This window comes from Crocuta crocuta, unplaced genomic scaffold (genome assembly GCF_008692635.1).
Source record: "Crocuta crocuta isolate KB4526 unplaced genomic scaffold, BGI_CrCroc_1.0 scaffold118, whole genome shotgun sequence".
Classification (NCBI taxonomy): domain Eukaryota; kingdom Metazoa; phylum Chordata; class Mammalia; order Carnivora; family Hyaenidae; genus Crocuta; species Crocuta crocuta.
This window is the reverse complement of record NW_027551558.1, coordinates 6,950,149-6,978,083: the sequence shown is the minus strand read 5'-3', so window position 1 is coordinate 6,978,083 and position 27,935 is coordinate 6,950,149. Positions and strand designations below refer to the sequence as shown.

Below are 27,935 nucleotides of genomic sequence, written 5' to 3'. Positions count from 1 at the left end.
GGGGAAGGTCAAAGCGAGAGGGAGTCACAGACTGAAACAGGCTCCAGGCTCTGAGCTGGCAGTCAGCACAGAGCCCGACGCGGGGCTCAAACCCAAGAACCGCGAGATCATGACCTAAGCGAAAGTCGGATGCTTAACCGACTAAGCCACCCAGGCGCCCCACAGTATCACAGTTTTAAGGGAAATTAAGGCTAAGATACTTGAATGGACTGGCCCAATGGCATGGAAGCTCATAATTATCAGAAGGCATCCAGTATCCTCGAGCACCACAATTTCGAGTGTATATGACTCAGTTAATACCTAGGGCAGCCCACCTTGTGAGCAATGCTGTGTCATAATCAAAGGATAGTAACATAAAAGAAAATCTTACCTGTTCACTCTCCTCTTCATCACTACTTAGCTTAAGATCATCTTCAAGCATTCTGAAAAAAGGAACAAAGAGGTATAGCTACTTAGCAAATTCAGAATAATTCAGCATCAAAATATCTTTTAAAGCAATGATTTAACCATAAGTCTATTTCCTGATTAATTAAAAAAAAAAAAACCCTTTCCTTTTAAGTCTTTTCTTCTGGTGTACTTAGGACATAACAAATTGCCCCATCATGAAAATTAACCCTTGTAACAGTCCTTAATAGGTAAGATGGGTTGCTTCAAGAATATGAGGTTTTAAACAAACAGAATCAAACAGATACTTTTGCTTGTAAAGTTTTAATTCCACCGTATTTGTTCAGTGTTAACCATGTGACAGGTGTTATGCTATGTCTCCATTATTATTTAAGGTAAACAATGAGAGACCAAGTAGAACTCTTCCAAAAGCAAGAGCACAACAAACAAGAGCTGTGAGCAGCAGTTGCTTAGGTCTCCGGCCAAAGTTCTGGAGAAGACATCTGCCTGAAGATCCTGCTGGATGAGGAAAACTGCAGTAAAGAATTTTCTGGAAAGGCTTCTCTGAAGGCAACTTCCCACTGTTCCTTGGCGTCTCAGATTTGCCATGGTGGAGGCAGTGGGGAAGTATACTTTTGGGCCATAAGAGTTAAAAGTAAAAACATACAAACAAAAAAATCAAATGCTATTATTTCTGATGATGATAAAATTGTATTCTTAGTAGCATTGCTGAATTGTTTATAGAATAATCGTATTCAGATTAATTCATTTCAAAAGAAATCTCAGAAGGACATCCTGTAACACAAATGAAAACAGAGCTGTTCTGTAGGGGGTGGGGAAGAGTCCATTTGTGATGGACCCTGGGGCTCCAGGAATCAGTCTGAAGGCCACTGAGCCCATGTGCTTGACAGGTCTCATTGTTCTCCTTGAAGTCACCTTCCAAAGACTCTACCCTAAAATGTGCCTCATTTCTTCAAAAGCCAATTATGGGCCCATCATCAGTATATTCCTCTGAATATTTTTATAAGTAATTTCAGTGACCTTTGGGGTGAACCTGGGGTAAAGATTTGCTGGGGCAACACGTGTACCCAGTTTTGTCCCAACCGGCCATGTGTTTGGAGAAAATCACTTAACTCCCTTACCCTTGGTCCCATTTCCTTCTTTGTAAAATGACAGGTTATGCTGGGCAATCTCTAAGGTCCAATTGTGCTTTAGATTCCATAAGTATAGAGAATAAAGTTACCCCTTATTTTGTAAAGTAAAAAAACTCTTGTATTTGTCATAGGGTGCAAAACTGAGAAATTCCTAAGCAATTTTTGGTGTACCATTTAAGCCATAACTGTTAGGACACCAGATTTGCTTCCTCACAGGCTCTGGCTATTCTACCAATGTGGAGCAGTATCACTCTTTTATTATTTCAACCACAGGCAAACCAAGATAACATCAGAAAAGACTGCAGAGCTCTATCCACAACTGCCCTTTATATCTGTCTGGCTGCCATTCATTTCCTTTGACCTTATAAACTCCTACCCTTGGCNCCAATACCATACTGTCTTGATGACGACAGCTTTGTAGTAGAGGCTAAAGTCTATCCTACCCTTGGCTTTAAAGAGAAGAGACATGGTGGTGATTTATTAGAGCACTGTTTAGGAAGAACCTAGGAAGGGGACTGTGTTTTCTTTGTCCTTGGGTCCCCTGTGACTAGCACAGTGATGGCACAGAATACAATACCAGCTTGCTGGCTGGGCTGGGGCACCTTCCCCAAGACTATTTTCCTACCAAAAGGCACAAATGCCTCTCTGATTAAAAGCCCAGAGGAGCAGGACAGTTTCTTGCCTCCACACGTCACTCTGTCTTTAGAGGTAAACTGCCAACGGCTATTCGGTTTAATCTCAAGGGCTGCCCTATAAGCATTGGGTGTTCTAAGTGTGGGTGGTCCTGTCAGTGGGTGGGGAGAGGGAGGGGAAAGGACACACACAATCATCGTTAACAACCCCCTTGTTGTTGGATGGAGGTCATGTCAAGGGTGACTGAGAAGTTTCATCTTTATACAGGCAATAGCATGCACAGACTTGAAAGCCACTGTCAACCACAGCAAGAAACCCCAACATGCCCCAAAGCAAGGGATCTTAGCTTGGCTGCACAGCAGCCATGTGACTTGGTCACCACATGAAGCTGGCAATGCTGAAAGTAACCACAACAGTAAAAACAGTGTGTGAGGTTCTCTTTTAAGGTAGGGAATACAGCTTATTTTTGTTTATTTTAAGCATGTGCTAAAATGTGTAAATGCATCAATGCATGTCTGTTCAAATTTCATACTGTCTCTCACAGCCTCTGATCCCTGGTAACTCACACCTCTGGGCCTTGGCTTTGTCATTTCTATATTTGTCATTTCTCCTTTGTCATCATTTCCAGAAGAAAGGCAGTCAGAGATCCACCTCGTCTTGTGAATTTTTTTATATTGAGGAAAAAAATGAATTTATTGTGTTTCTGGCTGAGATCTCAAAACAAAGGATCGAATGTAAAAATACCTCGTATTCAAAACAGACTTCCAGAGAGGTCAGAATCCAGTGAAATATCAGAATCTTGAAATATGAGGAAATGGCAACGAGACACTAAGTCAAACAGCTCATACATAATCCCACAGCAGTCCTGGGGTGCCGCTATTACCAACACTTGCAACCACAGACCTGGAGCAGCCAGTCACCGCCACTTTGTGCCCAATCCCCAACAGACACACGCAGAGGAAACTGATGCTCAAGGCCATCCAAGAATACAGACCAGCCCTTCTGTTTTATTCTGATGGTCACAGCAGAATCCCCATGACTCAACTTTCAAAGTGAGTACTTGTTCCCATTCACCACATTCTTCAAGTCTGGCTAAACAAACCCGAGGAAGAGGTGCCAAAGCATATAGCTGAACAATGAAACATGGCTAGAGAAGAAAATTGCCAAGATCCTAAGACATGTCAGTGTTTTGTGCATGGCAGGTAGACCGAAGGCTGGGGTTACCTCCACCTAAACACACAAATGGCACTGTTGCAACCCCCAACTCCAATCCAACCCACATGAGAACATTTTTATCATCTGTCTATTTCTAAAGGAACAGATTGGCATAGGTATATTAAACAAGAACAAATAATTACAAAGGTTTAAGCCAGAAGCAAAAGAAAATCCAAATTAAGTGTTGGTGAGGCCAAAGGGCAGGCGCTTGGGATCTCCGACTCCATTTCTGAAAATGGAAGGCAAAGCCTCTGATGTTCTGAAGGATTGAAGGCAGAGTTTGGAATGGGTCATATGCACACAAGCCTGTGCTTTGGCATCATGGTGGCTCACAAGAGCACCTGCTGCACGCTTCCATCCTTACATTTGAGCACAGCCTAGACTTCCTCCAGTCAATGATGCCCTCCCAGCCAGAGCCGCTCCCTTTCATGCTCCCTTAGCTCCTCCCCTTCCTGAACTCTTGATTAGTAGCAGATCTCAGCATTGAAAGGATGTGTGTGCCAGGTCGGCTAAAAGTACTTTCTACACGTTACCTCATTCAATCCCACAGCAACTCCTCCGAGGTGGGTATTGCTAGAACAGCAGGCCGTGGTGGTCAGAGCATGGACTTTGCAGTCAGGCTGCCCAGGATGAAACCTAGCGCTGCCACTCACCTAGCTAAGTGACTTGATACCTGCCTCAACGGGTTTTCCAGAGAAATCATTACACAACCCTTGGAAAGTGCTTAGCACAGAACCTGGCACAGAACGAGCATTCAATAAATGTTCGTTTTCATTAATATTCCTCTTTTATCTATGAAGGCAATGACTTGGAGCATTTAAAGAATTTGCATGGGTAAATTCTTTCTATTTTTTTTTCCTACCTTTTTTCCCTCTACTTTCTAGTTTTCTTTTCTGAAAAGAAAAGATGAGGCTCTCTAGAGGTTGTGGAGGGGTAATTTTAGGTTATAACTGCTGCCATGGTTGATTGATCGGACGTGGCTTTACAGCTAAAGAGGACAGTTGCCCATCAGCTTCAGCATACAAGGAGATCTGCTCTGAGGGCCAGCGGTCAGCCACATGGCCGGATCCCTCAGCAGGAGCCACCAAGTGATGACAATGGGGATGCTGAAATAAAACAGACAATAAAATGGAACTTTTCGAAGGGTGCGGCCAGAGGTACACAGAAACCTGGACTGTGCCCTGAACACCTGAGGAGCTGTCAAACTGCTGTCAGGGGCACTCCGGGGTGGTGCCCCCTGTAACTTCCCTCTGAACCACGTAACTAAAAACTGAGACAGTAAAGGACTTGGGCAGGAATTTTAAACATGCAATTGGTGATTAAGATTCCATCTATTTTTCACTGGGGAACTGTGTTAGACAACAGCTTCTTATCTTAAAATCATTGTCCCAGGCATGTTATACCACACTCTGTATGCCTGCTGCAGAAGGTCAAAAGGTTTGGAGCCACAGGCTCTCACACTGGGAGGGGGGCTCGCATGGTCTGTGTACAGGAGAGGGTGTGATGGAGTCGCTTCAGAGCTCTGAAGATGGAGCACTTCCGTGCTGTGTATGTGCCAAGTACTACCTCAGGGGGCAGGGTGCTCTTCTGCAAGTGAGGGATGAATGGCAACACTGCCTCTCCACCAACAGCAGGATAGGCATCTGGTCTCTCAGCCTTCTACTCGTTCATCTGCCCCGGGGGATGAGGGGGCATCCTGTCTCCCAGGGCTGGTTCTCTCACCTATTACATTCATATTTGCAATGTCACTCTCACCATTTACAAAATGCCTCCAGTTGTGAAGCTCTGGCACAACACAGTTCTAACAGAACCCAGCCACCTTCTCTGACAGGATCTTCAGTGGCTCTCAGAAAAGGGAGAACTTAAAGAAAACCCCTACAACCTTAATATTTATGGCAATTTTCCCACATGTAGTATTTTTAAATTGGGCAACAGACACATTTATGTTGTCACTAGTCCTTACATTTTTGAGGTACAGCACTTCCCAGGGAACAGGAACAGTAGCCTACCCTTAGCAGATGGCCAACTGCTTCGAAAGGTCTGCTATTTCTTCACAGGTATTGCAAACGCGCACATTAACTGCCTTCAAATGTAATAGCAGCCATTTCACAGAGCAGTGGTTTTTAATTAATAGGATTTCCCCAGAATTACTTGCCATTTGGGGCCCTTAACAGACCTGAATCCTTTAGCCCTTTAAAGTTCATTTCATTTTGCTTGATCTTAATGGCTTTTAAAAAATCTGAGTTTTAATTGGGCTGTTTGATTTTCAGGTTTGCTTCTATAGCTGGTGCTACTACTGTCTCCACCTATTTGAGATTTAAAGCCAAAGACAAATGTTTATGACTCCCCATTAAACATATTCATATATGCAAATATCTATTCTAGCAATTAGCAGTGCACGATAGCCTACTCATTATGCAAGTGCACCCCTCTGCAGGTATTCCCCAAGCCATCATCTCTACTGCTTGGAACATTGGGAGGAAGTTATAAAACACTGTTTCATTCTGTCTGAAGTCCACTGCTCTGTCAGGGTCAGTGCTCCCATCTGCCTGAGCTTATTTTCATAAACAGGTAACCGCTTTTCCTCTGCATTTGTTCAGAAAAATTTAGCTCATGTCATTCCAGTTGACTGGGAGTCTGGAAGTCTAGGATAGGCTCATGCTGGGAGTTGGTGATTTAGTTCATTCAAGGTACAGATGAAGTAACTTAGTCTGGACACAAATGGAGAAATTATGAGGAAGACAAAGGTGCTGGTCTAGATGACCCAAACATTTTCAACTCGGATATCTTCCTATCTAGGGTTTCATATTTACATCTTTTGAAGCAATGTTCATTCATAGAGAGACGGTGTTTGCTCACACATTTCCTTCCTGGACCTCCTTTTCCTGGGACTATTTATGTTGTCAATGAAATCACAAACAATCCTCTGATTCTGTCACGTTCATCCTGGGGTGGAGGGTGAAGGTGCATTGTACCTTCTGTTTGTGACCTTATTTTTCCTTATGGATAGTAAGTTCCAGTGATCATTTTCTCCCACATACAAGCTGAGTCCACCTGCCACCTTTTTACACAGGCCCTTTATCCTTGGGGCCAGTATCTCATTTCCTACCATTTAAGACTCTCGCAAAAAATCAACCTCATTTAGAAAACCTGCTAAACCCTGGTGAGATACGAGATAAATGTGTCTTCAAAATATCATATCTAGTATGTTAATGTAGAATAAATGAAGTCAAAGGAAAATGAACATCAACACTAATAAAAAAATCACTGTCAGTGGTGGGATAAGTTCTGGAGACCAGAGGGTTCAGGAAAAGCTGCGAGGAGGGAATACTTGAGGGGCTTCAAGGTCCTACAGGAGGCAGATGAAGTCAGGGACTCTATCCTGCCTTACAGAGGAAGGGCAACAGCCAAGCACAGAGTGCCTGGGGGAATGGAGGTATTTATTTCCCTTACTCTCATGATACTTTTAAAAATGTAATACATACATATAGTTCAGAACTCTCGAAATAGGAAAAGGTATCCAGTGAAATGTCTCCCTCCCAGCCTTGNATTATTTAAGAGTTTATTTATGTATTAACAAGCAAATATGAATGTAGCACATTAGATCCATCAGAGTAAGTACATGACATTTAAGAACAACTATGTGGTGGATAAATGTAATGTCAACTGGATCCTCTTTATCTGGCTGTGGCAGGCAGCTTCCAAGTGGCTGCCAGTGATCCAGCCTCCTGGAATTCAGGTCCTTATGCACTCCCCTCTCCTGAGTGTGGCTGCACCTAGTGATTTGCTTCTAGTAAATGGAGGAAGGCAAAAGGGATGGGATGTTACTGGCGAGTTTAGGTGCCTCTGCTTGCTGGCATGCGTGCTCTTACTCTTCATGCCCGCTTGCTTGGATGGAAAAAGCTGTCATGTTGTGAGCTGCTGTATGGAGAAATCCCCCTGGCAGGGAGCTGAGGGGGACCTCCAGCCAACAGCCAAGGAGGAACTAAGGTCCTCAGCCCAGACACCCAGGAGGAACTGAATCTTGCCAACAACCACGTGAGTGAGCTTGGACATGGGTCTTTCCCCAGGTAAGCCTTGAGGGGACTGCAGACCCACCAACACTGTCCTGCTTTGTGAGACACCCTTAGGAGAGGACCCAGGCGAGCCACATTGTTCCCTGACTGACAGAAACTACAGAGTAATAAATGTTGTTTGAAGCCACCCAGTTTTGCTGTGATTTGTTGGGCATCGGTAAGTAATTCATATGCTGGCAGATTATTTTAAATATTTAGTGTGTCCCTTTTCAAGATCACTCTCAGTTGCTCGAGCTAAAAGCATCCACAGCCATTATTCAAGCTGTCCAACAGAAGTATACTGTGGAACTAAAGGGTAATTAAAAAGTTCTAAAAGCCACGTTAAGAAAGGTATAAAGAGACAAGTAAAACCAACCAACAGTATGTTTTATTTAAGCCAACATATCATTTGAATATGATAATATACACATTTCAAATGCTCACTAGCTACAGGTGGTTAGTGGCACTTTTATTGGACAACGCAGGCTCACAGAAGGTGAGCGTGCTCAGATCTCTAGGAAGTTTTGTGTTTTCCCCACCCCCACCCACCCCCTTTGCCTATTTCAGACGTCAGTCTCTAACACTTCCTGCCTGAGAGGGTGCACTGAACGAGCCTATGAAAGATCCTGGTAACTGAGCATGTACAGGAGCTCAGGGAGGAGAAAGGGAAGGCTTTGGTCAGAATCACCATAAATGTGTAGCCCCCATTGACTATCCTTGGTAGAGAGTGGAATCCCAGAGGTTAAATGTTTCAATGACCCATTTTGCTTCTAATTCTGATGATGCTAATTGCATGTAAGCTTCTGGCTTCACAGAAGAACTGGAAGGCTGAACCTCACACAAAGCTGCAGGTGGGCCACAAGAGGGGTATGCTCAGGGCAATGTGTTTGAGAGCCATGGCCTAGGGACCAAAACAGTGGGCAGCCTTACAAAATACACCTTGTCAAAGGCTGACCATGCAAGCGAAGTCTATACTTGTTGCTCTGACTTATACCCACTTCTCTTAGATATAGTAAAGACATAGCTCCCAAAAGTTATTTAAAGAATTCTAGTTTTTTTTAAGCTGTGTATTTTAAAAATTGTGCTGGTTGTTTTTTTTCCCTTGGAATTGCAATTCTCGCTAGGGATGCTGAGTAGCCCAGAGGGAACTCACCATCAAGGAGAAACGGAGTGCTGGGCCGTTTTCCTTGAACATCTCCTGGATGTTCACACAGTTTGTGTGGCCATGAAAATATGAAAATGCTCCATCTTTTCCATTTACGGCGATGTAGCCCACAGTTATAAAGAAGTATTCTCTGAACACATTAGACTTTAAAATTGCTCCTTCCTGAAATAAGTACAGGAGAAGAGAGCTGTGTGGACTCTATCATTTTTATAAAAAAACAACCCAGGCTTTAGAAATAGCACTTTAATAGGGAAAGCTTTCTCCTCAAAGACAGTTTCAAAATTCCTATCCTTGTTTGTTACAAGGACTTCTAGAAAATTAGTTTCTGAACTTGATGTCCTCGGTATTAGAGGATTCAATTTCTAAGGCTGGGTAAATTCAAGTACAGCATGTGAAAGAATAAGATCTTTTTCCAGGTAGACACCAGAAGAGAGGTCAGAGGACCCTGACTGGGAACATAAAGTTTTCTTGGCTGCACAGATTCGATGATGGGTATTTCTTTATTTAACACTCTTTGCAAGGGGAATTTTTTACACCTAACCAGAGGAGAAATGAGATATGTACATATATGGCTCATGTTTGTGGTGTTGAATATTAATTGGTTGTCAATAAATTAGTAAGCTGGTTGCCTATTCTGTTTGCTAACCAATGTTTAGCTTATTTAATTGATAGCTTTTGAGAATAAGAATACACTGAGGCTAAAAGGGTTATATCCAGTAGGTTCATGATACCAGTGTTTGCATTTTTGTTTCTATTGTTATTAATAAGTTAACTGCTAAGTGTCCCTAATTGAGAGATTTATTTGAACCGACAAACTGTTAGAATTAGAAAAGAGAACCAAGCATAAATTCCTAATTAGCAAACGCGTGCACTTTAAACTATACCAACCTCCCATGTTGCCTGTGTATGGCATAACGCAGTGGTTTCTAAACTTTATTGCAGTTGGAATCACTTGGGATCTTTGAAGAATACTGATGCCTAGCTCCTATCCCATCCCCACATTCTGATGTCACAGGGGTATGATCCATGTTTTTAAATGCCTCCTTGGTGATTCTGATTCATAGAAAAGTTTGGGAACCACTATATAACACACAACTGGACAGAGGCAGAAGGGCTGTGTGCCTTCACTAGTTCTGGACCTAAACTCTGAAGGTTTAGTTTACCCATTAATAAAATGGGATGAGGGGTGATTCAAATGAGAAAATAAGGTGAAAGCACACTGGAAATTACTAAGCCTCATAAGGGTTTCTCAGTGATGTGGTCAGCATTACTTGAGGTGCTTAAAAAAATATTGATTCATTTTGCACAGTGAAGGAAGCCACCAACAAAATCACAAGGCAATGTATTGAATGGGAGAAGATATTTGCAAATGATATATCTGATAAGGAGTTAATATCCAAAATATATAAAGAATGTATACAACTCAACACTAAAAAATAAACAGTCCAATTAAAAAATGGGTATAAGACCCGAATAGACATTTTTTTCAAAGAAGACACACAAAGAGCCAACAGACACATGAAAAGATGTTCAACATCACTCATCATCAAGAAAATGCAAATCAAAGTCAAAATGAGATATTACTTTATACCTGTCAGAATGGCTAGAATGAAAAAGATAAGAAATAACAAGTGTTGGCAAGGATTTAGAGAAAAAGGAAACTTTGTGCACTGTTGGTGGGAATGCAAACTAGTGCAGCCACTGTGGAAAACAGTATGGAGGTTCCTTGAAAAATTAAAAATAGAATTAGCATTTGATCTAGTAAATTCACTATTGGGTATTCACTCAAAGAAAATGAAAACACTAATTCAAAAAGACACACGCACCCCTATGTTTATTGCAGCATTATTTATAGTAGCTAAGATATGGAAGCAATCCAAGTGTCCATCAATAGATGAATGGATAAAAAGGTGTGGTGTGTGTATATATAGCAGAATATTACTCAGCTATAAAAAGAACAGTATATTGCTATTGTGACAATATGGATGGATCTAAAGGATATAATGCAAGTGAAAAGAATTGTACAGAGAAAGACAAAGAGCATAATTTCACTCATATGAAAAATTTAAGAAACAAAACAAACAAATGAAGAAAAAAAGAGACAAACAAAAAAATAGACATATATGGAGAACAAATAGGTGGTGGTGGTGGGGAGGTGGGTTAGAAGGTGAGTGAAATAGATACAGGGAAAATAAAAAAAATACTGATTCATGGGCCTCATCCCCAGGGAATATGATTTAACTTATCTTGGGTTGGGCATGGGCATCAGTATTTTTGACAGACAGCTCAGATGAATTTACTGTTCAGTCAGGGTTAAAAACCAGTGCCTCAATTCCAAGTGAATGATTGCCTTCTCATTGGAACTGTCTCCAGTCCATAGAATCGAATTCTTCACATCTCTCTAACTTTGCGTAGAGTTAAAGCACTATATAGGGCTGCAAGTCAACTCAACCAGCTCCAGCTTTCCCCTCCCCTTCCATTCGAATAAGAAAGCTTCCAAAGGAGAGGTGTGTTTTCCTCAAAGCCTAGGATGAAGGACAAACCCATCATTACTAATGAGTTAAGGAATTATTGTTAGTGTTTTAGAATTCTTCAGTGGTTGTTTTCAGAAGCCATGGGGAGTGCTGGGGCACCTATCATTTCTGGCCTGTTCTTCAGCCCCTGGGAGGAAATACAGTCAGTTATAGGTTATCTTGCCTTTCAAGTTCTCAGAAGTCCCCAAACTTCAAGACAAAATAGCATAGTGTGCTGGGTTGTCTGTTGGTTGACATTTCAGCTCCCCTTTAAAGCACTACCAAGTACCATTAGTGCTAGATGCCTGGGAACTACATTCCCTTTCTGCAGAAGTTTTGGGCTAGATGTCACCAGTGGGAGGCGCCGAATAGGGTTTGGAAGGTCAAAGAACAATGGAAGCCATTAATGCTCCCAGGGCAGCAAAAATAGGTGCATTAGCTTCAGCAGATGACAGGTGTGCTGTCTGTCAGTGGCATTCTGGCATCCGTAGGTGCTGAAGACATCTGAGATAATTGTTAGCAGTTTTCCGTAATTCTGGCCTCTACTGATTTCCTGGTGGCTCTATGCCTATAACTTCCCTAGCCCGCCTGATGGGTTTGGAAGCCACTCATGCCCTACGTTAAGTGACTTTCTACTTAAAATACCCAGAGTGGTTTCTCTTTCCTAGATCTCAAACTCTGACTTATATGTATGGTAATTAAGAACATGAACTGTGAAGTCAGAAAGCCTGCTTTATTGATGTACATCCAGGCCCTGCCACCATTCTAGCTGTGTGTCCTTGTGCAGAGAACCTAGAATTGCTCTCAGTTTCCTCATATTTATTTTTTATTTTATTGTTGATTGATTGAGAGAGAGAGAGATTGAGTGCATGAACTAGAGGGGTAGGGACAGACAGAGAGGGAGAGAGAGAATCTCAAACAGGCTCCATGCCCAGTGGAAACTGATGTGAGGCTTGATCTCACAACTTAAGTAAGATCATGACCCAAGCTGAAATCAAGAGTTGGACACTTAACCAAATGAGCCACCTAGGAGTCCCAGTTTCCTCATCTTTAAAACAGAAAAGTAAGAATGTTTACCTCCCAGGAATATTATGGGAATTATATGGGGAAAATGCACAAAACATTTTGCAATGCTAATACACAATAATTAGTCCATATTCAGGGTTTTTTTTGTTACCCATTCTGTCTTGTAATAATCAGCATGCGATAATTTAAGCCCATTTCACTTCTTCTGACAGAGAACATACACTTCTAAATTTACTGACCATCTCCAAAGAGGCAAGGATATTCTAGGTACTAATGATATAAAGTTGAAAATGCCTTTGCTTTGAGGTGGCTCACTGCTTATTGGAAGGAAAGGCAGATCAGTAAACCTAGCAAAGTGATAAACAGTGGGAGCACAAATAACCATCTTCTTCCTTTGTCAGACAATCCTGGCCCCTTTTATTTTTCCTCATAAGTTTTATTCTCCAGCTTTGAAACATCTCTGTAATTCTCTCCTATGTCTGCTCCCAAGTTCTCTGTGACGTCCTTCCCAATGTACAGAGTCATGTGAAGGACACAGTCCACTATATAGGCTATATCGGTATTAACTGAAGTGGGAAAGACACCTGTCCTATGTCGGAAGCCAATAGTTCCTAATTGTTCTCCACCTTGTTCACTTAGTTGCTCCCTCTCTGTGCATCTGCCTCTTTGTTCAGGATACCCATAGGTCATTTGTCATTTGAGATTCATCACTGAATTTTAACAACCTTGTCCTATGCTATGTGGACTAGATAACCATTCTGGCTTCTGGGACTGTGGAGGGAACCAAACCAAAACTGGAAACTGCAGAAATCCACTGACCCCTTGCTCCAAGTTGTACAGTCCCTGGAACATATGTCCTCAGGACTTCTGGCTACCTGTGAGTAGCTTTTTTTTTTTTTTTTTTTAATACATTTTTGAAAGAGAGAGAGCATGAGTGGGTGAGGGGCATAGAGGAAGTGGGGCAGACAGAGGATCTGAAACAGGCTCTGCACAGACAGCAGCAAGCCTCATGTGGGGCTCGAACTCAGAAACAGTGAGAACATGACCTGAGCTGAAGTTGGACACTCAACAATGGCTGCAGGCTTTTATACTAAATCCACTAACCCTCTTTTCAACAAACACAATAAATTGATCATTGAAATGTAAAGAGAAGAAAAGGACATCCATGTTCCATAGTAGAGAAAGAGCATCTTATTAGCTATTCATTAAAAAAGATCTCATATACACCACAACTAATTCACTACTCTTTAACAAAAGTGAATAGGTGATGGGGGTGATGGGCATGGAGGAGGGCACTTGTGGGGATGAGCACTGGGTGTTATATGGAAACTAACTTGACAATAAACTATGAAAGAAAAAAAGTGAATAGGGTTGAACATTAGGTCAAATATATTAAATGTTCTAAACTCATTTTCAGGTATGCACAGCTGGTTTTTGCAGTGGGAAACAGTTAACCACTCAACATGCATATCTTTCCACCAATTACATCTTTTCAGGAGTTGTTCTGCTCATAGTGATATAGAATGCATCAAAGAACCCATGCACATTAAACTCTGCCATATCTATTGCAGAGGAGGGTTCCATTTACTGGATTGGGAACAAGGTCACAAGCATCAGTCAGGACCACTCCACAAAAAAGTTTCAGCATTTCCTTATAGTTTTAGATCAGGTATATTTTGGGTTTAAGTAAAGAAGAGTAGAACTGCAGAATCAAGTTGTTTGTTGCCTATCCAATCCTTTACATATTCATCTATTTGACTTTCAGGTGGCAGAAAGGAATCTCAAGTGCAAAGAAAATAATTCATGTGAAAAATTTTAAGCGGTAGTGCATATTTTTGAAATGAAATGTGAGTGCAGAGTAATGTTAGTTCTACTTATGAAAATAACCAGTAATAATCATGATAAATGTAGTTACTATCCTAGAGGTCATGGTGTAAATCCTGCCTCGATGGGTCTATTCATTGACAAAGGAGAGGAATAGGGATGAAAAGAGATAGGACCAGTCCAATGCAGACTTTCTGGTTTTCCAATTTTAGATGGGTCAAAAGTCCTGGTCAACAGTTATTAATTAGAATGGTAGAAAATCAATTGAGCTCAGGACCACACTGTGAAGCAGGTGTACTTTGTCTTTGGTAACCTCTACCATTTTAGGTGCACCATCTCTCTATCCTAATGCTCGTGCTTCCTTTCTCATCATGCAGCATGTTCAGGATCCCATTTGGGACAGACAGATGTGGCATTCAGTTGTCATGTCTGCTTCAGGTTCTTCTTTTCAGCTGTGACAATTTCTCAGTCTTGCCTTGTTTTTGATGACATTGACCACTTTGAGGAGTGTTGGCCATGTTTTTTGGGTAGAATGTCCCACAGTTTGGGTTGTTCGATATTTTTCTCATGACGAGATTAGGTTGTGGGGAGGAAGACCCCAGAGGTAAAGTGCCATTCTTGTTTCATTGTATCTAGGGTGCATGTTATCAACATGACTTATCACTTACGATGCTAAGCTTAATCACTTGGATAAAATTGTGTTTGTCAGGTTTATCCACTATAAAGTTACTCTTTTCTCCCTTTCCAGACTGCGCATGGAAGCCCTAAGAAAAATTCATGCTTAAGGGATAGAGATTTACATTCCACCTCTCTGAGGAGCAGTATCTACAAACATTATTTAGTATTATTCTGTACAAGAAATTTGCTTATTCACTTCTTTTATTTATTTATTCAATCATTTACTTATATCAGCATGGACTCTTGCATATTTACTTTCTGCCTTGGGTTATAATCTAATACTAGTCAACTATTTTTTTTAACATATATATTCTTCCTTTCCCTTCCCTTCCCTTCCCTTCCCTCCCCTCCCCTCCCCTCCCCTTCCCTTCCCTTCTTTCTAGGTAGGCTTCACACCTAGCGTGGAACCCAATGGGGGGCTTTAACTCATGATCCTGAGATCAAGACCTGAGCTGAGATCAAGTGTTGGCTGCTTAACCGACTGAGCCATCCATGCACCCCTAGTCAACTATTTCTTAATCACATAAAAAGTACTGGACTGAGTAGTCCTGCTGACACTCTATATATAGAACCAAAGGGCAGAATCACAATGTCTTGCCAGTGATTGCTACAGACATAAATCAAAGGTTTGCCATTACCTGTGCAAAGTGGTTAAATTCTGGCCAAATAGATATTTAAATCCTAACAAAGCATTCAGATTCTTGATTAGCAAGAGCAGAATTCCTTCCAAATGACAGATATCTGTGTATTCATATGTATACACTAAGGCTATCAGGGACATTCAATTGCCAAATGAACCAGACACCTCGGTTTCTTTGTCTTGTTTGCTCACACTGATTTATGTCACATTTGTGTAACACGTCTTCCTTGAAATGCTTCTTGCACAGCTTCTCTGGTCCTTAAAGTTCTCTTTATTTTCAACTTTCCATTCCTTTTGCCACTCTTCAGAAGTTGATGTTACCTTAGGATCCTGTCCTAAGTTCTCTTTTCTTCTACCCCTTCTCACCTTTTCATTTACTCCTGAGAATGACACCTATGACCTCATCCTTCAAGAGCCAGTTCCATAGGTTCAAGTGTACCTTGGCATTTCCACACTTTGGCTTCCTGGAGGCCAGAGATCATGTTTTATCTTACTGGGCATCTTTAGCGTCCAACAAAATGCCTGGTATTTTGAATACTAGAATAACCGCATAACAAATGTTTGCTGAAAAGATAAATGAATCTCTACTCAGATGTGCCTGTACCTTGATTTGCCTAAAACCAGAACCTCCCACCTAATATCCAACATGCACTGAATTCTGTGTCCAGGTTCTTGGTACTTTTGCCCAACGGGTCATCTGCACATGGTTGTTGACTTCTTCCTGACTCTTTACAGACAATAAAACTCCTAGAGGTGTATGTTCAGTTTCTTACATTTTCTTTTGAACCCATCTTCCTCCATCCCTCATGGTACTGCTTTAATTCACACTTCTGGTCCCCCTGTAATAGTTTCCTAACTTCCTCTGTCCAGTTTTTCTGCCAGATTCTATTGCCCATATTGCTGCAGTCCACCCAAAATCCATGTCCATAGTACCCGTTGCTTGTTAGGGCTGACAAGGAGTTTCAGGGCCTGGCCTCAGCTCTCTGCAGTTGTTAGCCTGTCCCAGACCTTGTATTCAATACTGGAACAATGCAGACTATGTATAGTTCTACTTGTCAGAATCTCAGCCTCCACCTCTCCTGCCTGAAATGTCTTTCTTTCTGTTCCATGTTTTCATCTATTATTCACCCTTCAAATGCCACCCCAAAGGGCATATCGTCTTGATGCTCAGTGACCTTAATTAATTACCTTCTTCTGTACACTGTCTAATAGCACATTTGCCCACCCTATAGTGCAATTATCTGTCTTCAGAGTCTGTCATCTACCTGACTCATGGGCTCCTTGAAGGAAGTGTCAGCCTCACCCCTTTCTGTGTCCTCAGTGCCTGGGGCATGCAAATATTTACTTAATGAAAAGTCATAAGCACACACGCCTCCATAATAAGACTTGCAACACTGCACAGAAGAACTTGAGCCATGACTACAAATGGAATGTAATACACTTAAAATCTTAAAATATATCTTTAAGAGGGCTGAAAAATGAGCTCAAAAATAAGTTATATAAAAGTTTACTTTAAAATCACTTGAATTTATAATAACCACACTTTTTAGAATTCATTGTCTATTAACTTCAAAAACAAAAAGTGGCTGGGCAAGTTTGTCTACTCCAAGATCAGACCAACAACGGGAAGGGCTCAGAAACTAGAGAATCCCAGGGCCTCAACAGACTCTGCAGCTGTTTATGAAATAAAAAGTGCAAGGCTAACGGCCTTGTGCTGCTGCTAAAATTCCTGCAGGAAATGACTGGGTACTGTGTAGTACTTTTTATCTAGATCTTTTCCCAGTCAAAATCTGGTTTTTGACAAATGTATTTTGGTTAAAGTTATCCTAATACAAGGTAATATTTTTTTAAAAAAAATTAAATTTGTGTTTTGAAGAGTTTCTAAGCAGGCATGGTGGAGTTTCCTTCTTTTGGTTTCCCTGATAGAGAAATCAGGGTAGGGAGGGCCACGAGGAGCCATAGGGGGAAGGACAGAGAGGCCAGCATGGGTGCAGTGTCAGGCGAACCAGTACATTCCATCTGAATGTCTCGGTATGGAGCACAAAAGGCAGAGACAACAGTATGTAAGGAATATGTGTTAAAGGGCTTTACCCTAACTTTGCCTTGACGTTGTTCCTAGCCTTAGGAAGCTGAGGCTAAGTAGATAGTTTCTAGCCTTATCAGAGACTCCCTCCCTGCCTTTTTTTTCCCCCTTCACCAAACCAATCTTGACTAGGACTTCCTCACCTGCCACCTGTAACACACTCCCTGCTCTAGAAAATTCTCAGGTTGCCTGATTACCAAGGCTGGTCTCCAAACCAGGCTGTGGCCTATCACTGCTCACTCTTCCCATGTTGAGTCAGTGTTCTGGGGAAATTTGGTCTCATTTGTCCACCAAGAGCTTCATATAGGATCTTTCAATGTGTATGTGACCTAATTATTTTCATGAAAAATACAAACACCATAGTAAAGCTCTGCTCAAAATGCATGTACCTGTTGAACTTCTGTGGCCTACAGTTTGGGACAGTGTTATTTTGGAGCATCCAAATACATCAGTGTAGCTGATGCTCCTGTGCCCTTGTCCCCACCTGGTGTCCAAGCTGGAGCATTTCCCTGCTTTCTCTGAGTTGCCTTCCCCAAAGGGATCCTTCACTTGGAACCAGCCAGAGGGGTCAGACCATAAATGAGCTTGTGTGCTAGGAAAATCCTCTTAAAAGTGATTTTAGAGGTGAAGAGGCTTTGGTGATAACAGAGAACAGTGGCTTATAAACTGTCAGTGGTAGTGGTGGCACACCAACTCTTTCTTCAGCAGAAAACCTGTGGAGGCAGGTAGGGGCCTCAGATAAGTGTCATCAGCCACTTTTCCCTCCTGCCAGAAAATAGCACTGTGACAAAGCAAATGGCCACCCTGCCATCAGTGAGATGCCACAGGACGTGGGACAAGCCCTGCAGAGCCTGTGAGCAGGTGACTGGATCAGGAGAAAAATGAACTTAAGGGAAAAGCTCCCCCAGTAGGAGGGATGTTGGGTAGAAGCTGGAAATTCATTCTGGGGGGTGTCTTGTTTCGAGGATATTTAATTAGTGAGTAGGGGCCACGGAAGGACCCAAGGAAGTTCATATAGTTAACTAAAATGATCTAAGATATGGAAGGCCTTAAGGACCCTTCTGAACATCCTTCTCATCCTTCTTGGTAGAGCTTCTGGAAGCTGTGACTGGTTGTCAGCCTCCAGGGCTGGCAGCTGAGACTGCCTGAGTGGCAAGGTCAGGGCTTTGCTTGAGCACCGGGAGGGTGTGGCCTTCTGCCCTGGCCCCTACCGCCTCCTCTGGGCTGAGCCCTCCCCCTGCCAAATCCCACTGTTAACTCTTTCCCCCACAGCACTGAGTCCCAAGGCAGAGAAAAGCCCTTAACTGGTACATCTGGTTCTGGCTTTTGCTGAGGTCTCCCATCTGCATGGTGGCCCCTGTGGCTAGGGAGACAGGACAGCGAATTCTCCTTGTCCCTTGCTCCTGGCTCCTTCTGAAGCATCACTGTTCCTTATTTTTACTCTTCTATCTGATCCACAGCAGCAATAGTTGGGAAGAGGTTACCAGGCTTTGGAGATTGGAGGTGGGGCTCGTGTCTGGAATATGTGGGGGCAGGAGGATATCAGAACTGGCTGATAAAGGCCTTGGAGGAGTTTTCTGCGAGAGAAGAGGGCTCATGACCAAATCCTGGAGTGCTGCATGCTGTGTCCTCACCTGCAATGCCTGGCCTCCTTCCTCTGGAATCTTTGAGGGTCCACTCCAAGAACTGCTCCTTTAGGAAGTCCACCAGATGATCCACCTCCCTGGTGTCCCCTATTCTCTGAACTCCATCAAGGATCAGTTATCTTGGTTGGGAGCCAGTAGTTCTCTCCCCTCCTCCAGACTTCTGGGATCAAGACGATGCTTGAAATTCTTATGTCCTCTGGGGAGTCAGGTTTTCCAGTACCAGGTTAAATGCAGCAGAGGAGTGTGAAAATGTGACAGCTTCCAGCCAGCTCGGCTTCTTGAGGCTGGGGCTGTCCTGGCAGCTGCGGGGGAGTCTGAGCCCATCAGGATGCACACCTCTGGGGTGCCTGGGTGGCTCAGTTGGTTAAGCGTCCGACTTCAGCTCAGGTCATGATCTCACAATTCGTGGGTTTGAGCCCCACGTCAGGCTCTGTGCTGACAGCTAGCTCAGAGCCTGGAGCCTGCTTCAGATTCTGTATCTTCCTCTCCTATCTGACCCTCCCCTGCTCCTGCTGTCTTTCTCTCTCAGAAATAAATAAAACATTAAAAAAATTTTTTAAAAAAAGGATGCACACCTCTATCAGAGCTGCTGTCACTTACATTGAAATGCTTCTTTATGCTCCAGCCTTACCTCCTACAGGGTGAACTTCTTTTTAGCAGGGGCCATGCCATATTTCCATGTTTATTTTCTTATTTCCAGTGCTGGGCCCCGAACAGAGCAGGAGCTTAACAAATTAACAGATTCCCCAGCCGAACCAAATGGAAATGAATAGACTGCTATGGGTTTATAGAGAAAAGGCGTGGGTGATAGAATGAGAGGAGAAAGGGGATCAAAAACAGTGAGACTGGAATTCCATTACTGACTGCAATCAAGTCAGTATTAACTGATAGTAACATTAACATTATTACCCAGAATGGTAACTTTAAATGGGATTCTGCAAGAAAAATTTTATTTTTCTCTGTGTAGGTTTCAGTCAGATTCTTGGGAATAACCTTTCTATCCCCCAGATATTGCAAACACTGGGTGTGTCCAAACCTAGTTTTCATATGGAAACAGTTTACATGCCACTACAATTTCTTATCTAGTATCATCATTTACAGTACTACTAAACCTTTTCTATTAGAGAAAACACTTACACTTTTTATGTTAGTCAAGGTGATTTCAACCAAAGAAAAATGATAGCATTGGTGGACATTACAGAAATGACATTGCCTCCTGAAACCTGCAATTTGCAAATCTTACGTTTGTCACTGGTTCCACGATAATAGGGGATGGCTATTGTGTGCTCCCAGACATGACTTTCTCCTGTGATACCAGGTACTTCTATCTTTCCCTTATTACCCAAATAGAAAGTTGTTAATTTCCTTTTTTTTAAAGAATAAAAGAATGAACTTAAAACCCATTGATTTTTGGTACCTTATTCATACACTCTTAAGTTGGTCAGTAAGCAAAGCACTCAAAATACCTCTTCCATTTTCTGCTGCATCATTATTTCCAATGTTAAGAGATCCCATATAAAAGTAGCCTTTTCTCCTGTGTAAATACATATTCCTTACTTCTCAATGATTTCCAGAACTCTTTAGACCAGACATTAGAGATGGGTGCTTTAGACTTTCAAAGGATTTTATGGACTCAGGTCAAATTCCGACTGAAGGAAGACCCATTTGGTGACTCTTGCCTCACTGACTGGGTGGCAGGTGTAAAGACAGGGCATAGTTGGTGTGAGCCACGAGCAGTGAGGCCAGGTGCTCTGAGTGTGAGTGGACAAGGTCCTGGCTTTACTTCCCAGGGTTCTTTACTTGCTTGGTAACCTGCTGGTTATAGTGACATTCAATTTCCTTCTCTATAAAGGAGAAAATAAAACACTCTCTCCAAACTATTGTACTATCTGAAAAACGATATGTATACAAAAGCATTTGTGCTGCCAGGAATACAACAGTATCAAAGGTTGTCATTTGGCTATATGACAAACTGTAATTTCATAACTATGGAATTTATCTTGTAAAGCCTTGCATTCCCCTTTCCTTTACCCACAAGAGTGCAATTCTTAATTGATCCAGCCAGTCCCCTGGGTTGTTTTCACTCCCAATACACATAAATTATTTGCTGCCGTCCCTGCTTCATTCTGGTGCTTCATGTGGCTGGGTCAACATCTCCTTCACCAATTTGGGGTATTCTTTAGCTTAGCTGTTAAGATTTATTCTGGAAAGTGGCTGAATATTGCCAGCACTGCTTTGGGAACTGGTAACAACAGTTTCATTTCTGGGCCAGTAGTGGGCATGCATCCATACCTAACTCAATGACCTTCAAATGTGCAACAGGTCAATGAAAATAAAGCTTTTAATCTCTCAAGTTACAGTGAGATATAGGAAGTGGGTGGCTGCTGTATTGGAAAACGTGCTGGATTTGGAGTTAATTTTTGACTTCTAACTTTGTCACTTACTAGCTTGATGGCCCTGAGTAAATTATTGGGTCTTTTTAGGGTTCCACTTCTGAATGTAAGTTGAGAATGAATAAAATACATCTCAACTTTAAAAGATTATTGGGAAACTGAATAAGATAGTGTGGACAAAAACATTCTCCAAATTTTAAAGCACAGAATAAGTATGAGGGATTCTAATAGTGTAGGCTCAGAGTCTTATATACAGTAGGGCTTCCATAAATGGGAACTGGATTGAAGGGCTACTAACAACCACCACTAATTCCTCCGGCAATTTGACATGTAATCCAGGGGTGAGGGAGAGTGGGAAATAGAGTCGGTAGATTAATTTGGGCCCAGCATGCCTCAATCAGATTACCTAACCGACACAGGGATGGAAACAATGAACTTCAACATCTGGTTATATGTTTCTAAGGAATCAGTTCAGATGACAAAACACAGGGAACACATTTGATTCTATAAGGCAGTATTCTTTGGTTGTCCCCTGGGCCTACTAGAAAGGTAGGCAACGGGCCAAGCCTCATTAACTATCTGGAGAAGACAGACATCCAGGTGGGGGAGCAGGAAACTGCATTCCCCCTCACTTCTTCAGCTCCGTGCCCCGCCTCGCCCCGCCCCGCGGCCTCCATTCTGCTGTCTGGCCCACCTGAGACTGGAGAGCCAATACTGCTGTGCTCTTTTCCTTCTCTTATTCTGCTTGCAGTTGTAGCTGGTTTCCCTCATGCTTGTGTTTAATCCTCCTATTGTTTACTGTGGTTCCTGGTGTTTCATGTCTCTTCTTTAAGGTCAGAGACTATATTTCAAGTTCTTTGGAGTTCCCTCAGTGCCTGTCTGAGGCCTACCTGTAGCAGGTGATCAATACCCATTGATGAGGAGCCCCAGCAGCCATTAAGTTGCTGGGACCTAGCCCTGGAGGCCAGGGGAGTGCTAAGAGCACAATGACCTGGTTAAGCCTGTCTTGCAGGAAGATGGTCTTTAAGGCAGCCTACATGTGTGAAGGAAGCCAGATTATATGGGAAGAAATCTGCTTTAGGTCCATCATACCTTATCTGAAACCCTCAGGTCTGGATGTGTTTTGGGGATCCAGAACTTCCTTTTAGAAAGGCAAACTGATGCCTCCATCACATACGCTACAACACCTGGGCAGGGTCTGGGGTGGCTGCATGAACAGTCACAGGGAGTAAGACCAAAGTTATAAACGGCACTGCAGCCAGTTCTACTAAATGAGTTTTTTTTTTTTTTTTTAACTTCAAGCCTTTAGAACTTTTAAAATATATGAATTGAGGGAGAGACTGTGGATTGATGTTTTAAAGAAAAGTCTTTTAAGGAGGATGGGTCTTGTTAACCAAAGACTCTTGTTAACCAAAGACATGTTCTTTTGAGCACCTCAGAGAGAGGGAGTGAGAAGTCGGAGGGAGGAACTGCTCAGGCCAATAGAAAGTGAGCTGTCTGGAGTGTGGGCCATGCTGGAGGGAGGGGGAAACTAGGAGGGTGGTAGGCGATGGGGGAGGAGAGGGAAGCTGGCCACAGGACATGCTGGGGTGTGTGCCAAAGCTACCAAAAGCAGCTAGGGAGAAGCCCCTGGGCAGGGCAGCCGAAAGCTTTTAGAACAGAAATGCTAGTAATCAGTTTGAAATTGTTTGCACTGCCTTCCATAAGACATCTTGCCCACCCCACACGCCAGTCAATTCTCTAGAACGGTGCTAACAGAAATAGAATGTGAGTCACCTATGGAATTTAAAACTTGCTAGTAGCTATGTTACAAAAAGTAACATGGTGGAATTAATTTTAATAATATATTTGTTGAGCCCAATATATGAAATGACATTGCCATTTCAACACAAAAATTACCGAGATCATTTATACATATGTTTTTTTCCACTAAGTGTTTGAGACCTGGTGTGTACTTTACACTAAGTACCGATTCGGCCTGGGCTCTCCACAATTCCAGTGTTCTGTGGCCACCTGTGACTGGTGGCTCCCAGACTGGGCAACACTAGATGTTACAGCTGGGCCAGCGTCATACCTCAGGTGACTCAGATTCCACACTCTGCCCTCCCCTGGTTGAGTCTCCCAGATGCGACCCTAGAATATTCCATATTTCTACCTGTATACAGCTTGACTCATTTAATTCACTAGCTTACCAACAACCAGGGATTAGTGCTGGTTACCTACCTACATTTATGAGGATAGATATACTCTTTTTAGTGAAAGCTCTTGAGGCAGGCCGGAAGTGTGCCTTTAAATTGAAAAGAAAAAAAAAATCCAAGTAATGTATGTTCCTGTAAAAACTCTGAGTTTATGTGCATCTCCATAGCTGCACAGGATGCAGGAGGGAGGGTTATCCCTGCTTCTCCTTTTTTCATAATAAATGGCCATGGTTACTTCCAACAACCTTAATAAGCAGAATACTTCTCTAACTAACAAAACAGCACTATATCTTCAGTTTTTAAAAATTATATTTGTAATGTGTAATTCTGAGAATTCGTGGGCACTTACAAGCATCTGAATGCCATAAAATAGGAGAACTTATGAGGCAGCTGAAATAAAGTATCTGTAAAAATAAAGATGATCAATCACAGAGGTGCTTTCCTGGCCCAAGAACTCCCTAGAATCTGTGAAAAGCTTGCTAGTGGGAGAAGCACCCCACACCACTCCAACAGGGTACTTAGTGAACAGGAGTCATCACCTTCCCACGGGGGACACTCACTCTTCACAGCCTGATGGCCTCGCACAACAGTTAGCTGTCCAAACCCATTCAAACAAAATTGATTTTTTTTTTCGGTGAGTGTGCAGATAAAATTCACAAATGAATTGCCCAAGAAATCACTTTGACATATCATCACATAAAATCTTGGCTGCTTGGGAGAACTGTAAAAAGTTTCATTAATATAGTTTCATTCTCCATCTCCTCATACCAACATCACAGTATGTTACAGCAGCAAGACGCAGGTGGTTTATGCCCAGGAAGTGAAAATCACTGCGTCGTGGCTGAACAGTATACAATTTGAAGCCAGTTTATCTTATGATTCTATTCTTTAAATTCTGTATGACATGTAATGTAAAAGGTCCATTCCAGGGTATGCATCCCTAAATTGCAGCCATTTAGTTTGCCACAAAAGAGAATCATTATTGTTATGCTATGTTGCTCTTTCTTCCATCCACTCTAGACATGTGATCTCTGGAAGCCCAAAATTGGGACTAATGAAAGCTCTGCACATTTTACAGCACACTGTGGGATTCCTATGTACTGGGGGAATTCTTGATGGCTATGGAGAAGGAGCCGGCCAGACTTGCTGCTCCCTTTGCTCCACTCTTCCTCGATCTATCTCTTCTAAGGGGGTGAAGCCCTTGCCACACCTGTCAGATAAGAAGGCATTGGGTCTCTGATTCCAACTTCACTTCCCACACCAAGGGAAAGACATTCATCTGGCTTTTCACAGGCAGAGAACAGAAGTAGGAGAAAGCTGGACAGGAGGAGTTCTGTAAGATTTTGGATCAGATTCCTGCAAATTTGAGAATTCTCCATGCCATGTAGAAGGTCCTGCCACCTACTTAGCTGGGCAGCCCTACAGGTGAATGAGACGGCCTTCTCTCCATCCCTGCTCTGGGTATGGGGAATGGTGTGTGTGTGTGTGTGTGTGTGTGTGTGTGTGTGTGTTTGTGTGTGTGTGTGTTTGAGAATGTACCTATTCTACATTGAAAAAGACTTCCCAACCACAGACCCATCTGCAAAAGCCTAGAATTTTTTTCAGAGAAAAAATAATCAAGTTTCAAGTTTATAGAACAAATGTAGTAAGGAAGAGTGATAAGTAAGATCATGAGTTAGGTTTTTGTATATCTGTTGTCAAGGCTAATTCTTTTTTTTTTTTTTAAATAAGCAAGGTAATTCTGTTCTTGCAGACAGGCCCTTGTGATCAAAATAAGAGAAAAATAGGTCATGCCTAAGATCCAGGCTCTGATAACTCTTTTTGGGCTCTGACAGCTCTAATAGGCATTCAGAGCTGAGAATCTGAGGATCTGAGTCCTCCTGGTTCTGATGTTACGTACTTACAATGCGAATAATAAAACCAAGTCTGCCCTCCTTATAGGTTGTTATTGAAGACAGTGTGATGTAACAGAATTAAAAGTGCTTTGAAAAACCCTGCTTTATGAACATTAATAAGGTAGTAAATAAATACCTGACTTTTGTACTTGCATGCTCCCAAAATATCTGTCTACTGCCTGTATCATGAGGTTTCATCTATGGTCTCTGATGCTTACATCTGCTTTTTCCTTCTCTAAAACTTCTCTGTATATCCCCAGGCTGTTCAAAATAGAATTTCAAGTGTGCATCATCTACCGATTGGGCAGTAGTACACTGCTATCTTGTTCCTGGAACTAACCCAAGGTTCTAGGAACCAGAATATCTCTATATTTCCCAGTTTGAAAACTCTGATCTAAGCAACAACAATCTCTAAATCAGGCATCTCTAATCTTTGCCATTGGACCACTGTTTTAGCAGTGTTTTTTTTTTTTTTGAAAGCTAATTTCCCAGCCCCTAGGGCAGCTACGTGTCTTCTGGTACTGTTAACAATGGAGTTTTGGGGCCAATCTGGGCATCTCTTCAGCACACTGACTGTCCAAGAGTCTGCCTATGACTCATGCCTTGGACTGCCCAGCATTGGGGTGCTGGACGGCTGTCACCAAACATTTGAAAATTTGGAAATTCCACCTCAAGTTCAACTCTAAGACTGTTGATCCTGGCTAACTACATTCATGCAAAACAGTCCAAGCACTGACTCACTTTGGGAATCTGGGCATTCTTGAGCTTTTGATATTGAGACAGTGGAAAACTTTTGTATCAGTATAGATGCTACCAATAATTTTTATCCATTTAGGCACTTGATCTTTTATATATTTACCCCGAGTCTTACCACAGATCAGAATTAACAATCTTTTGCAAGGAAGACTGATCCACAGTGCTAATAAATACACATTTGTAGACACCAAGTGAGAACATTATAGGCATTTAGGCATCCGCATACTACAATTTTTATCACACAGACCTTGTACACATTTTGTTAGATTTACACCCAAGTATTTTACTTTATTTGAAGCTACTGTCAATGGCACTGTATTTTTCTTTTGGTTTCTACTTGTTGCCAGTATACAGAAATGCAACTGATTTTTGCGTGTTGATCGTATATCCTACATTCTTCCAGAACTCATTTGTTAGTTCTATTTGATAGGAACTTTGGGATTTTCTATACAGACAAGCATGTTGTCTCCAAGTAGAGGCAGGTTTCTTGCCATCCTTCAGTGGCTAGAACTTTGGGTGTTACATCGATTAAGAGTGATGACAGCAAACAACCTCACCTGCTCTTGATCTTAGAGGGAAAGCACTCATTCTTTTATTATCAAGTATGAAGTTAGTTGTTAGCTTTAAGTATTTTGTACATGTTATTTAAGAGGTGTAGGAATCTTCCCTCTATTCCTAGGGTATCAAGGGTTTTTATGATGGACAGTGTTGAATTTTGTAAAATGCTTTTTCTGCATCAATTCATGTGATCACATGCATTTTCCTTTTTAGCTTGAGGATATAATAGATTACATGGGTTCATTTTCACTTATTGAACCAGCCTTGCATACCTTTTATATATACATTTTTTCTTGAAAAAATTTTAAAATTTTAAAAAAAAATTTCTAAGTTCATGAGAGATATTCATCTATAATATTCTTTTGTTTTGTTTTGTTTTTGTCTGGTTTTGGCATCAGGGTAATATTGGGCTCATATGATTTGGAAAGTGCTCCCTCCTTATTTTTTCTGGAAAAGACTGTACAAAATTTATGTTGGTTTTTCTTTATATATATAATAAAAAATCTCCAGTGAAAACTTCTGTGTCTAGAGATTTCTTTTGGCAGGGGGGAGCTTTTAAATGACAAAGTAAATTTCTTTAATAGTTACAGGGCTATTCAGATGAACTATTTTGACTTGGCTGACTTCTCATAATTTCTGGGTTTTCAAGGAATTGATCCATTTCATGTAAACTGTCAGATTTATGTGTGTAGAATTATATTCTTAGGATTACCTTATTCTTTTGACATCTGCAAGGTCTTACAGTGATATCTCTTGTTTCATTCCTGATATTGGTTATTTGTGTTTTCTCACTTGTTATCTTCAACCTTGATAGAATTTTATTAACTTCTTCAAGGTACCAGATTTTTGCTTATTAATTTTCTATCATTTTCCTGTTTTCAATATCATTGATTTTATTTTTTTAATTTAAAACATTTTTAAAAGTTTATGTATTTTAATATTTATGTACTATGTAATTTCAGAGTGTGAGCAGGGGAGGGACAGAGAGAGAGGGAGACACAGAATCTGAAGCAGGCTCAAGACTCTAAGCCGTCAGCCCACAGCCCGATGTGGGGCTTGAACTCATAAACCATGAACCGTGAGATCATGACCTGAGCTGAAGTCGGACGTCCAACTGAC

The 27,935-nt window shown here is 41.8% G+C and overlaps 1 protein-coding gene across 1 annotated transcript in view; it reads right to left on the bottom strand.

Moving 5' to 3' along the window:
- The window catches only part of AFF3 (ALF transcription elongation factor 3), a 434,327-nt gene that overhangs the window by 115,055 nt on the left and 291,337 nt on the right, over positions 1-27,935 (bottom strand). Inside the window, exon 12 of the mRNA XM_077749191.1 lies at positions 371-422. Within this exon, the coding sequence (XP_077605317.1) occupies positions 371-422 (52 nt within the window). The remainder of the gene's footprint in view (positions 1-370; positions 423-27,935) is intronic.